Below are 17,621 nucleotides of genomic sequence, written 5' to 3'. Positions count from 1 at the left end.
AAAAACCTGCCCAATCCTAGAATTTTAGCACACACAATTATTTTTTAGATTTTGTTGAAGGAACAAATGTAAAGTTTCATATTTAGAAAATGCTAGTAATTATGTAACCCTTTAACCACTGTTATTGTTGTTCTCTTACTTTCGGTATTTTTATTAAAATATTTTGATTTTACACTATCTGTCGATTCTTAATTTTTCCAAAGACACTAAAACATTTGCATGTTTTCTTCTAAGGATTTTGTGATGGTAGTGACCTTTATTCATTAGTAACAGTGAATGGTCTGGGTTGGGAATCAAACCAAGGACAGCTGTGGTGCCGGATAGCCTCTATATTATAGTGCACCCCTGCTTTACCACTCAGCCATGGCACTTCACATGTGCACATTCAGATAATTGAGTTCTTATTGTTTAAGAGGGAAGAGTCACTGCTAATCTGGATCCTGATCTTTATTGTTTGGTGATGATGAAAAAATGAGAATGGGAGCTATTTCTGTACGTCTATAGATGAAAACTTCATAGCAGCAACAGTTCTTTGTTAAGAGGTGATAGCTTTTAAATTACAGAGGAGAAAAAGATATTAATACATTTATTATTTCTAAATTCCAACATCTTTTAAACAAACCATCCATGTTAGACATTTCTGATGAGGAGTTAGTACTTCACTACAGCCCACACTGATAAGCACAGGTCTGACCAAAACCCGTAACATTGAGATTCTACAGTTTTCTTACACTATTATAGCAACTAGTTCCACCTTGGCCAGATATAGCAGCTTTTTTAAGTCTAATTTGTGATAAAAGCCCATTTTCGCAATAAAAATATATGAAGTTTGCCACAAGCCATGTGGGGGACCACGTGACGGAAGTGCTCCGGCCAGATGAGACCACAAGTTACTTTATTTTTTGTCTCCTAGGTGTTACGTGCTATATGATTGAATGCAGCATCATGTTGTGGGGATGCTCTTCTGTAGCGAAATAATATGGAGCTAAATTGGGGTCATAATATTTGTTCAAAAAATTAAAAAAAATGAAACTGAAAAAAAGATCTGAAGCATAAAAAAAAAGATTTGAAACAGAAAAAAAATGTAACTGAACAATTGTTTTTGAAACGGAAAAAATTGGAAACTGTAAAAGAAGTTCACTGTTTTTCAGATTCACATAGTTTTTTTTTTTGCACTTACATTTTAGTTTCAAACGTTTGGCCCTGTTTTGGCGTGAGGGCAGGGCCTCAAATTATAGGGGTGTGGAATTCATGATTCACAGTACAGGGCCAAAGGTTTGAAACTAAAACACAAAAACAAATCCCAAAGTATATATATATATATATATATATATATATATATATATATATATATATATATATATATATATATATATATATATATATATATTGTATATATAAATTTCAAGTCTTTTCTTTTCAGTTTCAAAGACATTTTAGTCACATTTTTTCAGTTTTTCTTTCAGTTTCATATCTTTCATTCAGTTTCACATTTGTTTTGAGTTTCCAATCTTTTTTCAATTCTTTTTATTTTTCGAACAAACATTATGACACTGATTTAGCTCCATATAAAAGGAACTAAATACAGGGTAATCGTGGAAGAAAACCTCATGGCGGCTACAAAAAAAACAACAAAAAACCTCAGTATGGACAGTTACCTCGTCCATATAAACAGAGCTACATAGAAAGGTTTAAACCAGGGATAGCAGAGTCCAGTCCTGGAGAGCTACACTCCTGCAACATTTAGATGCATCCCTGCTCAAACACCAGAGTCAAATGAATGGCTTGTTACCAGGCATCTGCAGGCCTGAGTGACTGAATGCTGGTGAGGGAATTCGGCCATTTCATTGAGCCGTGTAGGAGCAGGGATGCATCTAAAAGTTGCAGGGCAGTAGCTCTCAGGGACTGGACTTGGCCACTCCTGGTTTAAATCAACGTATATTTGAATATTACAATGGCCTAGTCAAAGGGCAGACAAATAAATTTTGAGAATCTTTTTGAAAAAAAAAAAAAAAAAAAAATACAAATTTCAGCCTTTGTGTAAAACATGGGTGTCACAAAATGACCCACACTGACTTTGTGAGTCATTATTTTTAATTTGGGCAAAATTATAACTGACAAAATAAAACTTTTAATTACAATGTTAAGTACAACACAAACTATAATTTTTTTGAAAACCACACTTTTGGCCTTCCCTTTAATTTCCTTGTAAACAGGACCACATATGTCCAGTGACTTTTACTCAATAGCAAACTTTGGCACAAATTCTAATTTTAATTAATTTGTTAATCTTTGATAAAAAAAGAGACCCAAATGCTGTTCTTATTGCAGGTAACAGACTACCTTTGTTTCAGTTGTTTTTAATCAATTAAGCCTAAAAGAATTGGCAAACTGGATGCCTCAGGACAAAGACGTGTTTTTGGGTCTACAGCTATTTACCCCTTTTCTTTAGTTGTTCAATTAAAATATTGCTTGATTTGTTTATTGTTCGGTAGGGAGAAAAAAAATCCAAACAATGATTTTAGCCTTTTAAAAAACTATATTTTATTGGCCCACTAGTACTTATGACTTGACGATTTCTGCCCACATGACAAGGTTGGCCACCCCTGCTCCAAACAATCCCAGCAGGGCCGGATTATTATCCATAAGGGCCAGTGGGCCAGTGCCCAGGGGCACCAACCACCATGGGGAGGGGGGCACCACATGACACATGCTTTAAAAATATATTTTTCATAAATTGTTATATTATTTACTTGAAATTGTTGAAAGACCATGCATTATTTGTTTTGTGAACACTGATGTCACAATAATAACAAATGATAAATAAATCAAGATTTTTTTGATTTCAACATTTTAAAATGAGATATTTGAATATTGCTCACTGCTCATATGCCTACATGTAGTTGTGTTAGTAAATAGTAAATTACATTACAGAAATCCCCTTGATTATGTGTGATGTTTTTGACCGGAGGACAGCACGGGTAAGGGGGGGGGGGGGCTTTGAGGTATAATGCCCCGGGGCACCACATTGTCTTAATATGGGCCTGAATCCCAGTGAAACAAAATTAAGCTTGTAAGTTGGCGAAATGTGGAAAAGTTCAAAGTGCATGAATACTTTTCCAAGAGGTTCTGCATGTGGCTCTTTACCCATAAATGCTCTTCTTATTCCTGTAGCAATGCGCATATATCTGGTCTGGGTTCAGCGAGGCTTGTAGAAAGGCAGCAAAGCAGCTCATCAGCACAGAGTGCTTGCACCTGGCAATTACAAAAGCTCCACCAAAGGGGGGGACAATTGTGTACTCCCTGATCCAGCCAATGACATTACCCTGTCTCTAGACAGATTAATAATATGCATACATCTGCATTCACTTTGAAGTGATGAGTATTCCACCAATTACAAAAGTATACTCCCACACACTCATCCAGGATGTTCGTCTGCTCAGATCCTTACAGGCATTAGGTCGACGTTAAAGATTTACATAAGCAGTGGAGAATAATAATAGACTAGTGGTCAAAAACAACTCCTTTTCTTTTTTTTTTTTTTAATCAAATGGATTACATTTTATTGGGGGAATTAAATAAAACAATACAATGCTTGTGCCGGGAAAGCAAAAACAATATAATCCAAAGTGTTAAAACTACATATAAAAACGCAGATAAAAGAGAATGACACAAGATTGATGGCGTATATCTGACAGCGAGAAACAACTAATGACAACAGTAAGAGATTTAGAGAGAGGGGCCTTTACGGGAAGTGACGATAAGCTCAATCTATGACCAAGATATTTAGTCAAACGGTAACCGTAGTGGCGTCTTGGATGTTGATTACGATGTAACCACACAATACAAAGCTCCGCTCTGCTGCAGGTGGACAGAACCTGGTCCGGGAATTTTTGCTACTTGCCGGGAGTGCCGTGGATGACGCCAGCAGATTCAGCAGAACTAGGGAGACATGAAGCAAACGTATTAACTCTTAAACATCACACACTAAGTTATTGGTAAGCAGCTTTAGGGGGTGCTCAAGGGGATTAAACAGAATATTTGGTTCAGGCGATGTTTCATCCTTTAAATAAAAGGAGTCGGACACAATCTTTAATAAGCTGATGGGCTGAACTATTTTCATTATTAATATGCTTTCAGTGCACTTAGATCTGAAGACGCTCCGGCCATCTGAGCTGCTTTTTTTTTTGTTGGTCAAGCATCATCACGTCTCACATTTAATAAAAGGCAACTTGTTTAATGTACATTTAAAAAGTCAGAGGACACGGTCACCCACATACCAAATTAATCTATTTTTTCATTTGACTTTCTACCTTTAAAATCTAATAAATGTACAACAAGGCCGAGCCATAATATTTACCCTTGCTTGATACAACGTCATGGCTTCAACGTGAACACTTTGGGAATGAAATCAAGTCATTTTCAATAACTTAATTTTTTCTGTTTCTCTTTTTTTCTTGAAAGTTTAAGATTCTTTAAATTGTTCCTGTGATTGCCTGCTTGGCTCATTTGCAGCGTGCAGCATGGCGAAGCTTTTCAGAGAATAGCAAGTTTTCTTCTTTAAGTAGAACGGAGAGATTTTAGGCTTCATTAAACGATAGAAAAACCCAATGGAGCAAACAGAGACTTAAAGTCCGGGAAACGGTGATTACAGAATACAAATTAGAAGAAGATATAGCAATTCTTAAGTGTTGCGTATATGGTACACATTTCACTTCAAATAAATCACATAACAGATTCACTAAGCAACACTACGCAAACAATGAATTAACAGTTACCGTATTTTTCGGACTATAAATTGCACTTTCCCTCATAGTTTGGCTGATCCTGCGACTTATAGCCAGGTGCGACATACATAAAATAGTTAACATGTTTTTAAATGATAATTCATAGTGACCAACATGAACCAAGGAGTAAACACTACCGTCTACAGAAGTAACCAAAGGGATGCTTCAGGCTTGTGAAAACTATACGCTGCTCCTGTATCATATAAGAATTTATTTAAAAATGAACCTGTACTCAAAGACTGAACACCTGTATGTATGTCGTTTCGCTGTTTCAGCCTGCATTCAGGCAGCGGAGCGTTGCTATGCTGGCCTCTTATGCTAATTTACCTCTTCCACCTCCCAGGTATGTTCCATGTTATTCAGCCTGTTGTGGATGCATCTGTGTAATTGAATATGTTGCCTTACCGGATCAAATGTCAGTTTTTAGTCTTGGATTTTGTGAAATAAGTTTCAAAATAAATGGAATTTATAGTCCAGTGAAACTTATGCATGTTTTTTTTCTTCTTCTTCGTGACGCCCTTTTCTGACTTATGCGACTTATATTCCTGAAAATATGTTGATTACAAAATAATGAAGGAAGGTAAAACATAGCTTTGAAAGAATTAAAGAAATGTATACACCGGTGCTGAGGGCTACAACCTTCACAATACAAAGAGCCAATGTTGCCCAAAGTCAAACTAAATAACACACAGAGCTGTTAATGTTACACGACCCTTTGAAAAGAGGTTACTTTTGATTTTTGACAAATATCTACAGCAGAAAATGTGTTGTGATTTATAAAGAACCACCACATGATTTCCATTTTTAGGTTTTAAAATAAAGGAAAACTCTTGAAATAAGAGGACGAGTACACTTTCTTCTACTGGATGAAAATTATGTAAAAAAAACAAACAAACACATTTTTCAACCTAATGACAGGAAATATAGATCTTAGCATTTCTGGTGCTGTTAATTTCATTCTGCTGTGGAAATTATATATTTTTTTCATTATTCTATGAAAAAAAACGTCCAAAACATTCATTTGTAATTTCATCTGTCTATAACAACAGCAGTTGTCTGTTTACCATTTTAGTCCAAATTATTATGAGCCATGGTGGAAGGTAAAAAGAGCGACTCGTGTTCCCTCAGATTAACTGATGAGGTCCACATACAGACCTCCTTTCAGTGTTGTAGTATCGCCGCCATCCAGACGAGGGCGCCACCACTCATTCTAATGTGGAGCCAGACCACAGTAGTTGTAAGCAGCGTTGCCAGATTAGGCAGATTTCTGCCCTAATGGCCGGTTTTACTTTTTATTTTGCGGGTATAATTTGCTTTGGGCGGGTAGACATAATTTGGTCAGATTTGAAGTCAGTTTGGTGTGTTTTTTTATTTTAGTTAACCTTATTAATGTTATCATTTCATCATTTGTCATTGGTTCATAGCAGTTATTGGGGAAATTTGACTCAACCATGTACTGATCTCAAATCACAATGGATTGTTTTATAGTAAGTTCAGTGTTCGGATATTCAGCCTTTCAGCCAACAGTGGATTTTGCAATAAAAGGTATAAAAAAATCTTGATGACCATAGTAAATGTAATTTACTAAAATGTGCAGAATTAATCTTTTTATTTATTTGTGCATATTGATCAAGGTTTGTGTCTTTCGAATGTGAAACAAAGGTTGTTTTGAAGCTGATCTTCAAACATGTCAGGGTGGGTAGATGTGTCACGTTACGCTCACACTGGATTTTGTTGTCGCTGGTCTTTAGGAAAAGAACTCTGGGCCGGTTTTGTTGGATTGCAGCTTTAGAAAACGCATTGTATTGATGTGCATTCAGGCCCGCCCTCAGAGTAAAAACAACATTATTTGATTAGGCGGGTTTGTATGTTGTGACGGTTTTTAACAGATTTTTTGGGCTGGAAAAACGTGATTTTATCTGGCAACACTGGTAAGAGAAAAACAAAACAATTGTGGCGGAGGCAACGTGAAGCGGTCCAAACACAGTCTGACGTGAGAATATTTTAGTGTTTAATGGAGATAAGGATGCTCTGTTTTTAAATATAAACACTCAACAAGCTTCTCAAGTAATTGCACCCATCCAGCCGCGGCAGGGCTGGACGCATTAACGATTTGTAACATGATGCCAAAACCACGGCTGATGATGAAGGCTTTCTTGAGAATTTTTTACATATTTTATTCTATTCATGTTGTTTAGTCAGTAATGTAATGGTTCCTGTTTGTAATATTCTATAAACATGTCTAAGATTAATAATGCGTGAAAAAAAAAATCTCAATTTTTTTTATTCAGTCCGTATTTAATACAGGTGACACAATAAATTGCTAAAGTACAATGATGTGCCACTTTTTTAAATTCAGCACATTGTAAAACGAAACAGCCCTTCATGATATAGAAAGACTCTCTTGATACGAGAGAAAACTCGAGTTTTTAAGAAAATGGCTGCTTATCAATGAAATGTTGATTGATAAATTCAATTAACTTTAGATTAGGTCATAAAGCTCAAATAAAGATAGAGGTGTTATTTCTGGTTTATATAAAGGTCTGAAAAACATGTAAACATAGTCAACTTTATATATTAAAATATAATAGGAAAGGTGGGGAGTAGATTTAAAAGAGGAAGAATGAAAAACCATACGGCCAAAGCAATGGAAATGCAGTAGCTCATATAGTTGGAGGGAATTTGGATGGGAAAGCAGAACCAGATATTACATTACTCCTTATGAAAAATCTTGCTATAAAATTCACCAGCATGCTGGAGAAACTGCAGAAATGTTAATGCAAATCACTCTCATATTTTTTGGGACTGTGTTATTATTAGAGTGTATTGAAAGAAAATACATGGAGCAATACAACTAATTTTTCAGCACTCGTCTACCTTTGGAAAGTAAAACTCTATTTGTTGGGCTTCTGCTTGAAGAATGGCCAAAGGAAAAAAAAATGCTCTTACAGGAAAGCCCAACTCTGGACATGTGGACGGACATCACAATAACTATTTACAGGATGGAGAAAACGACAGCTGAGGTCAAGCATAAGAAGAACCTGTTGGATTAAAGCTGGAAGAAATGGAGGGACTATATAATACTACACAGATACTACAAAGTCGCCCCCAGGAGGCGATTCCATCTACCGGGCATTTCTCGGCCGGTCGCAACACAAACCGCGCAAAGATGAAACAACATTGATGTTTCTGTTTCTGGTCTGTTTGTCTTGTTTATTCATACGAAAAAGACACTGAGGTGGATACTCTGTAACCACCAATTTAAAAAGATGTAAACAAGACGTTCATTGCCAAATGGCAATAAGAGGAACAGAGTTACGTGTTTCACAAGTTATTAGGACAAGGAATCAGAAGCATGTTCTAGAGCAGAGGAGGTTCACAACCTGTGGCACAAAGCTTCTTAACAGGGATGGTTACAAATGATAAAGAACCGTATTTATCATCCAAAAATGTTGACACTGTACTACTGAGGTTCTGTATGCAACTACCATGACTGCTTGTGATGTTGAAACAGGTCTCTTATGAGAATTTATTTCTCAATGAGAAATGAGAAAGATTTATTTGACATTTATCCTGTATAAATAAATGTCAAATAAAAAAATTGGCTTCAGAACATATAGATCCCTTAAACTCCCAGAGAAATCCAGATCTGGGGGGGTTCCAGCACAAGAACAAGCTTCACAGGTTCAACAGTGAAATCTAAAGTCAGAGCGAAGTCTAAAGAGCAAGCCGGAAAGAACTGAATTAAGCTGCGTACCTTCCATCTATTTCCACACTGTGTGCAGAAGACAAACGTGGTCATCGGCTCATCAGCACTTCGAGTTTGAACCTAGAAATCGTGAAAGGAAATCGACACAACTTGTTACCAAACGTCACAATCGTGAAATCCCCCACATTCAAAGCAATAAATCAAAGAACACAAGGTAACACATTTTATATCATTGATTTACCTTAACAGCACGCCAACACTGAAAACTGCAAATCAGTGCATTATAACTGAGAATGCTGAACTAAATTTGAGTGCATCACAACTTATAAAGGGCTTTTCTACCTGTGTGTAGGTGCAGTTCTTCCCCTTGCATTTGCCACAGGTGAACAAATCAGTCTGAGTGCCCCCGGTGGTGGCCATCTGGTGGTCCCTGACAGCTTCTTTGGTCAAATTCTTCCTCATTTCCTTCAGCTCATCGCTGGCCATTTCCTGCACAACGGTGGCAGAAACAACAGATGCTTTGATTTCTCGTCCTTCTAAGAAGACGTTATACGAACATAGACAGGCGGGAAAAAAAGTGGCCAATTGCCCTCTGAAAAGTGCATCATCGACAGACGGCGTACCTCTGCCGTCATCTTGGCCATCCGCTCCGGGGTTACGCTCCCGCAAAGCACGGTCCTCCTTAAGTTGGGATTTTTCATGTCCTTCAGATTCGAGATCCGACTTCGCACGCGGTTCTTGTATTTCATGTCTGTGTTCTTAAACTCTTGGAAGATACGTGGAAGCAGGTCAAGGAATTCAATTTTATAGATCTATTTTCACTGCAAAAACGGATCTAAAAATAAGTAAAATGTTTTTAAAGTTAGCGTATTTGTCCTTGATTTGAGCAGGTAAATAAGATTATCTGCCAATGGAATGAGTATTTTGACCCCTAAAATAAGATAATTAGACATCCTTCACTTGAAATAAGATGATGGAGATGAGTTGTTCCTATTTTAAGTGCAAAAATCTTATTCCATAGGCAAATCATCTTATTTACCTGCTCAAATCAAGGACAAATACACTAACTTTAAAAACATTTGACTTATTTTTAGATCCGTTTTTGCAGTGTACCTTAAAACAAACGCATAAAAATATCATAAAACTGAATGGAAAGTTGTTTACTTTCAGGTGTTTGTTTTAACAGATAAAATATGAAGTGGTTTATTAGGTTTGCCACTGAATTGTTTGTCTATGACATTATACCACTATTCCCAAAATTATACTAATGTATAACAAATGAACCCTTTGAATTAAAAATGATAAGATCTAGAGCTTGTGTAAAAGGATATATTCCTCAATCTGTGCTCCCAGCTCTTCACAATCAGCACCAATGGCAATATGATCCTCTGAAAATGATCACATATAGTTAACATATAAGAAGGAATTAAAAGATGAAAAACAGCAACCAAACAACATTAAATGACGTGACACGTTAGGCCATACCTCCAGTCTGCAGAGCATTGGCCAGCATCTCTCTGCATTTGAGCCGGATGGAGTCGGAGGTGCACGGCGCACGAGGAAAGGTGGTGGTAAACGTGTTGGGAGTGACTTCAGAGGTTTCGCTTTTGCTGCTGGAATTACTGCTGGAGCTGCTGCAGAAGTGAAGAGAAACGCAAGAAATCAATGGACGCTGCAGCCCACTTCAACAAGAGGAGCCAGTTTTGATTGGTTGTTTGTTTATCTCGTATGTTTTCGAACTATAAGTCCCATTTTTTGCTCATAGTTTGGCCGCTCCTGCGACTTTTAGTCCGGTGCACTTTTATATTATATGTTTTTTTCTTCTTATGACACAGTTTTTGACTGACGTCAAAGCGATTCATAATCCGAAAAATATGGTGTGTGTGTATATATATATATATATATATACACACACATATACACATATACATATACACACTATATATATATATATATATATATATGAACTTAGACAAACTTTATTGTGATTTTGTATGCACAGAGTTCATACAAAATGAGATTTTGTTGCATAAGGCTTACAACAGTGTAATGAGATTGCAATTAAAATAAAATAACATTAAAAATATAAAGTACAGCAGTGATAAGAATGTAACAATGCAGGAGAAAAACTGTTTTTTGGAAAAAGTGTGCAGAAGCATGCTGTTCACTGTTTGCAGTGCAAAATGATAATGGTGCCAAAATGCAGTAAATGTCCAGTTGTGTAGTTTTAAATTTAACTGGTTTATAGAAGTTCAGCAATGTTGGCAGATGCAAAATGGCCATAAAGTTCAGTATATATACAGTGCTGCTTGAACGTTTGTGAACCACCCAAACATGGTCATTGTTTAATAAAGAAAAAATATAATAATCATGTGAAATGAACCTCCAAATCTCAAATTGTAATGCAGACCTTCCAAATAAGGGAAACAAAGAAAAAAAGTTACATGTTTTCCTTATTTATTCAAGAAAAGTATTTTATCTGTCAAAAAACAGAAAATCTGCCAATTACAAAAGTATGGGAACTCTTTCAGTTAATACCTCGTGCACCTCCTTTTGCAGTCATTACTTCAACTAAAGGTCTTCTGTAACCACAGACGACTGTCTCACATCTGCTTTTTGTCCACTCCTCCTTGCAGAACTCTGCCAGTTGAGTGAGGTTGGAGGGACATCTGGCACGTCCTGCCCGTTTCAGATCTTGCCACAGCATTCCTTCCACATCGTCGTCTTGTTGCATAATCCATTTTCGTCCCAGCTTCAACTCCCTGACTGATGGCAGGAGATTCTGGTCAAGAATTTGTTGATAGTCCTGGGAATTGATGGTTCCCTGTATTATATGGAGTCGTCCAGGTCCGGAGGCAGAAAAGCAGGCCCAGACTTTCACATTTCCACCGCCATGCTTCACTGTTGGGAGGAGGTTCTGCTCTTTAAATGCAGTGTTGACTTTTCTCCAAACATGGCGCCTGTGATTGCGGCTAAATAATTCAATTTTGGACTCATCCGTCCAGAGAATGGACTTCCAGAAAAACTCTTGTTTGTGCTCTCTGGAAAAGTTTCAAACAGGTGGATTTGTTCTTCCTTGAGATCAGAGGCTTCCGTCTAGCAACTCTCCCATGAATGCCATGTCTATTGATATTTCGCCTGATTGTAGACGCATGTACATTTATCCCAGACGCTGACATTGAGGTCTGCAACTCTTTGGAGAGGTGGTGCGTGGGTCGGCCTTTACTTGCTCTTATATTTCTCTGGTGCTTCTTTGTGTAAGTTTTGACGGCCGTCCACTTTCGGGCCAGAGTTGTAGTAAATGATTTGTCTCACAGGGGATGGATGAAGCTGGAATCTTTTGGAGATGGTCTTATAGCTTTCCCCAGACCGATGGGCCGTCACCACCTTCTTCCTGATGTCCTCAGATGTCTCCTTTCCTCTCGGCATTCTTGATCTGGTCTTTATGCCTTGACACAACAGTGGTTTGGTTGGTTTCCTCTCCCTTTTAACCAGCGCACCTCAAAACTTACCCCAAGGATGTCTCATTTTTATTGGTCTGCTTAATTGATTGTTCGAGCACTCACACGTGTGTTTCACCTGAGTCTTTTACCTGATTGTCTTTACCAGTGCAGCTGTGGTTCATTTACTTTTGCAGATGCTCTGATTCCATGTTTCATTTAGTCTGCTTGGAATTCCCACATTTCCCTCAAAACAAGCAAATGGAATCAATGAACATAAATCATATTTTTCAGATTATATGTCAAACTTTTTTTAATAGCTGGGCCAATTCTGCGACTTGTCTGTGTTTCCCATACATAGATTCTACTTGGGCGGCCCGTTCAGGTAAACTGAGATAAAATCCCCACATAGGCTTTTTAAGCAGCGCGCATGGACCACCCGCCCTCACTCAGGTGTGCGTCATGCACGCAGCGACCAGCATCAGCAGCCTACGTCATGCTCAGTAAAGCTGGTGCTTCACAGTTCAGTAAATGTTCTCAGTCCCATATTGTAGGACTGACTGTAATCTATGAGGTGTCGATTAAGTTGCTATTGCTGGGGCTCATAATTTCCACGATGCGGAAAACAGAATCACAGAATTTACCGTAAACCATTAAACCCAGGATCTACTAAACGAGCAGAACACCGCGGGGCGCTCAGTGCGCGCGCCGTCAATTTGAAATGCGAGCGCTAACAGAGAGCTGATCGCTTTTTTTGCAGCCGACAAAAAGCTCCCTCCCACATAGTTGCGGACATGAATCCAGGCACACAAAGCTCTTGCTTTTAAGACCGTGGTCACCCTGTAATCTGCTCAGCGGGTAGAGGTCTTCCTATCCTCTTTTATATGTACCGATGCACTGAACTGCCCCAATCAGAAGTGGACGCGCGGTGTCACAGCCTCATTGACAGCTGCGAATTCGGTGCCTGCTGGAGAAGAAGCGACTTTAGGTGCCGACTAGCTTAACGGGCATGCTACTATCCCCTCGCTGCGTGCCCCTGGAAGAAAGTGTGAGAAATGTAGAAATGTGTCACAAGAAATGTAAGTGATTAGTACGCCCGACCATGAAGGAAAACAGTCTGTGACAGAGAGCTAGGAGAAGTTGGAAGGAGCTCACAGCAGCACTCACCGCTCTCCCCAGACAGTAACTCCATAACAATTGTTACGTTCCCGGGAAGTCGCCAATAACTGAAGAAGGTCACTAGATTTTTTTGCTAGTCGCTTTTTGAAAAAAGGTCACTGAACGGGTATGAAGTAGAGCTGGGCGATATGGAAAAAATCATATATCATGATATGGACTATTTTATATCACAATAATGATATATATTGCAATATGCCCCAATTAAGTAAGTTTTCAGCAAATCTCTGAAAAATATGACAAAACATAATTATTTACTTTTTTCCAACTTTATTTTGAAGTGACATTTATAGTACTGTCACAAATTACAAAAATAAATTGTAGTGCAGTAACATAAATACATAAAATGAGGCAGAGGTAGCGCTACAGTACCCTTCACATTTTTTTTCAAAATCCTACAGGTTTTTAAATTAAATTACCAAAATAAATAAATAAAAGTGCACTAATGTTTAGTTTAAGTTTCGGAGTAGAAAAGCACACATTTTTGAACAAACGTTAGTTACAAGTTTCTGAAATATTTAACCTTGTAGTGCAAAGTTTGCATACCATAACGGCAATATAGATTATCGAAACTTTTTTGGTAAAAGTGCTTCATCTTGGGTTGCCGGCGTAGCTGTCTCTGTTTGTTGCAAGCACGGGTTTAAGACTTCAGCCTCCTGCGTCTCCATCTCTCAGCTCTCATGAGTTAAGTAACGTAAAGCATGTCGCAAACCCGCGTGTGAGTCAAAAGCCGTAAAGCAGCGTCATGTTGCAAAACCACAAGACGGCGCTTCTTTGTGAATTAAAAATAAATAAATCTTGTTTATCACTTATAAACTGTGTGTAGGCTACGTGACTACACTAATAAGTTTGTCGTAGTCTACATTGGGGAATATTTTCTTGAATACGAGATAAAATGGTGGTAGAAACGATAGAAACGATAGAATAGAATTAGCACTGTAGACACTTTTCTATCGTCCGTACGATATGTATCGTCCTATCGCCCAGCCCTAGTATGAAGAATTGCTAAAATTATAGCGAGAACTTCGCAAAATTGGCAGCTACGAGCAGGTGCTTCCCCAGATTAAAAGCCATTGCAGGGAGCGTAATCTGCAGCGCATTTTGAAAAGTGGAGCCATAGCTTTCTATCAGCCATGCTTTGTTGATATATATCATATTTTTTACGTTTTGTTACCTCTCTTCCTTTGCTTCTGGGCTTCCTTGCGAGGGAGAGACGACGGGTGTTGTTTGCTCTTTTCGCTTCTCATCTGGAGCTTTTTCTCCACCTCCAGGCTCATCTGCAACGTAAATTATCCATATTAGGCAAATATAGACATCACATACATTTTATTAAAAGATATTAAATCTATATCATAAAACATGGAGTAGACGGTTTCAGTGTAGGGAACCCAAAAGTGCCACAAAGCAATAAAAAAAATTTTGAATTAAAAATCTTGATGTTGCTGTAGATGTTGCAAGGATAAATTAACATAGAGGGAATATATAAATAATTTATTACATATACTAATCAAATGAGTTTAAAAAAAACACAAATTTCACACTTGTTTCTTTACTTGTTTAAACTTTTTTGATCCATTAGTATTATCCAGGTTCAGGGGGCAAACATTGCTTCTCTAGATAAAAGACGCGGTTCTGCAGCAGACACATGGTGCAGGTTAGCCAATCAGATGTTAGGGTCTATTTGATGAGACAGTTTAAAATATTGCATGATGCACTGCGGCAAATCAAACATGAAATAACACTGAAATAATTACATATGATTTCAACACAACTACACATTTTAACAAATACATTCCACAGCACACTATTTAATAAACTGACGTGTCTAAATAACTCTGGATACATTTATTTTTTAACTTTTAATTACATTCTGCATACATAATAATCAAATTACAATTTTTTTCATCACCTATTAGTGCTTATAAGGTGGTTATTTTCAACATTTACAGATTAAATATATATTGTCAGCAGTAAATGTAGCAAACGTGAACTTTAAAATTGCCACGCATGGAGCTTGGCAGTGATTTCACACCGGACACTGGCAAACAATTCCACAATAAAAAAAAATCACAATTTTGTCAACTTATCTTAGGAGAATTAAACACCATTAGGTATAAAAAATTACCCAGAAGCTTCTTCCAAGACTTGATCAGCGACTTGGCGAGAGATGTCACCTCCTCGTCTGTGCTTTGCTTGCGGATAGCATTGACAGACATGCCGATCCTGGTGGACTGTTGACAAAAAAAAAAAAAAAAAAGCATCAGTACTTGAGACCAGCTACACTTATCTCTTGATAAAAATGCCTGAATGCAAAGCGCCTGGTAAAAAACAAAAAGAAACACGACAAAATATACCTGAAGCAGCTCCAGAGTCATGGGTACACTGCGCAGCTCTTTCAAGAGGTCCAATGCCCCGGCCTGCAGAGTAAAGCAGATACGAGACTGTGAGGAAGGCTCCAGTACGTCTAACACTGCATCTCCAGCTTAGCCTTCTAGTAAGCTCCATCAGAGCTGAATAGACACTAAACTGTGGGCTGTGAAAAGCTGATTTGCTCAAAATATGTGAGTCTATTTTACACGAGACCGAATCATTTTGGAACAAACGTACATACAGCGCTGGACGATAACTCAATAAAAATACATACCGGTCGACAGACGCGTATCGATGATAGGAAAATAGGGCCAATAGAAATTTCTGCAGAATAAGTTTTTCTTTCTTTTGCATTCTAGCCATGCAGGTTAATATTAGTCACTACATCCTCCCGAACGATCACAAACCCAGGAACGCTGGGTCTGCATTTGAAGTTTAGGTAAAAAGTTGGTAGGAAAAAAAAGGGATTGAGTTTGAATTCAGTTTGTTAGGTCTGCATAAAATGGCCAGGGCTGCACTTAAAATATATGTTTTGAATTTGTTGATAATTATCGATCAATATGATTTCTATTTTATCGATATGCGTTTTTTCCTATATCACCTATACATAGACACAAAAACATGTGGGAATGATGTGTTTTAAACATCAGGCCTATTAAATTAAATTAATGCTGCACTAATGCTAACTAAAACTGCAACTACAAAAAGCATCACATTTCCCCAAGTGAAAAACAAAAGCGTGTTTTAAGAAAATGCGGGAATCGGCGCACAACGTGGGGAGAAACAAGAAAAACATTTTTATTTTATTTTTTAAACAATCAGATTGAAAATGTTCCCTTCTTTTCGGTGAACTCCTGCATTTCCTCGTTCTTAACGTTAGTTTCATGGCTCCGATTCGGGATATTCCATTGAAACGACCACTGAAGCTTAATTTTGAGCTTTTTTTTTTTTTAAATAAGAAAATAAAAAATCCCTTCCGGACGCTGGTTGTTTCATCGGCGTAATAACCAATGAACAGACAGCGGTTCCCTCCAGCTGCACCACAACACAGTAGTAAAACTGCACGGACGGATTCGCTGTACTGGCTAGGCGGCTAAATACGGAGCATCCCAGGCGAACTAAGGAAGCGAATTCGCACAGTGTAAAAAAAACAAAACAAAAAAAACACGACTTCCACATGAATGGCACCTCGGATTATATCGTATTCCCAAATTGACGTTTAGTTTTTAACCGCGTGTGGAGCGTTTGTTTGTTTTGTTGACGCTCGCGCAGCTTCGGAGATGTCACTAGGCTGCTAACTGCTAACTTTCTAGCAACACAAACAGACTGAGAGCGAACAACAACAACAACTTGTCTTTGGCAGCTAACGTGCTGGTAACAGACTTCATACATAATAGTCGTGAGTCCTTAAGCCGGATACGAGTATGTGCGTGTAAATTCGCGGATTAGATCGGCGATGTTTCAATCGGGCTTGTTCTTATTGACTGAACTTGCTAGAAGCTAAATTAGCCGTCGCTGAGCTCCATCGTATCCCATTAGAGCCCGTGCTAGCACGGTCGGCTAGTAGCATTCATCCGTCTCCGAACATCTCACCCCGTTTTTCTTCTGCGCCATTTTATCCATCTTTTTCGCGATTCTGATGATCTCCTCTTCCTCCTTCTTCCCCATGTTGGTTGATCTGACAGAACGGGGTAAAGGAGGTGTAAGCGAAAAAGAAAAAAAGAAAACGGGGGGACAAAAAGACCACGCCGATGAGCAGAAAGCAGCAGCAACGGCGGAGACGGCGGCAGCGTCAACTTGGCGGACCGGGACCACACAGTAGTAGCTGGCTGCCCCCGCTGTGTAGCAGACCTGACTAGTCGATGCCCGAGTGGAAGGAACAAAGGAGAGGTAGTCGAGACAGAAGCATGGATCATGTCGTCAGTGGCTATTGTCATAATAATCACGCTGAAATCTTATAAGAACACGTCTTTTGTTTTCTTTATTTTTCAAAATGCATCCATCTTCATAATAACTTCGAAATTATGCCAAAAGGCGTTTCTTTGTACAACCATAACAAATTTCGGTATAGTTTTAGTAATATACTGACTACCTCTAGATGGCGCGAAAGCGTGGTGTTTTTTCTAACAAACACTCACG

The 17,621-nt window shown here is 38.3% G+C and overlaps 1 protein-coding gene across 1 annotated transcript; it reads right to left on the bottom strand.

Annotated features, from left to right (window-relative positions):
* Positions 1 to 3,688: 3,688 nt before the first annotated feature.
* tcea1 (transcription elongation factor A (SII), 1) lies at positions 3,689 to 17,336 on the bottom strand. Its single transcript, XM_012879349.3, has 10 exons — positions 17,076 to 17,336; positions 15,467 to 15,529; positions 15,238 to 15,343; positions 14,287 to 14,389; positions 9,982 to 10,130; positions 9,828 to 9,884; positions 9,120 to 9,274; positions 8,839 to 8,985; positions 8,545 to 8,616; positions 3,689 to 3,942 (listed from the first exon to the last, which is right to left on the bottom strand). Exons 1-10 carry the CDS (start codon positions 17,148 to 17,150, stop codon positions 3,934 to 3,936), a joined length of 936 nt encoding a protein of 311 aa, XP_012734803.1. The 5' UTR covers positions 17,151 to 17,336; the 3' UTR covers positions 3,689 to 3,933.
* Positions 17,337 to 17,621: the final 285 nt, after the last annotated feature.

The sequence above is a fragment of the Fundulus heteroclitus genome, chromosome 6 (genome assembly GCF_011125445.2).
Source record: "Fundulus heteroclitus isolate FHET01 chromosome 6, MU-UCD_Fhet_4.1, whole genome shotgun sequence".
Lineage (NCBI taxonomy): Eukaryota > Metazoa > Chordata > Actinopteri > Cyprinodontiformes > Fundulidae > Fundulus > Fundulus heteroclitus.
The sequence above is the reverse complement of the archived record's forward strand: the minus strand, read 5'-3'. Positions and strand labels throughout refer to the sequence as shown.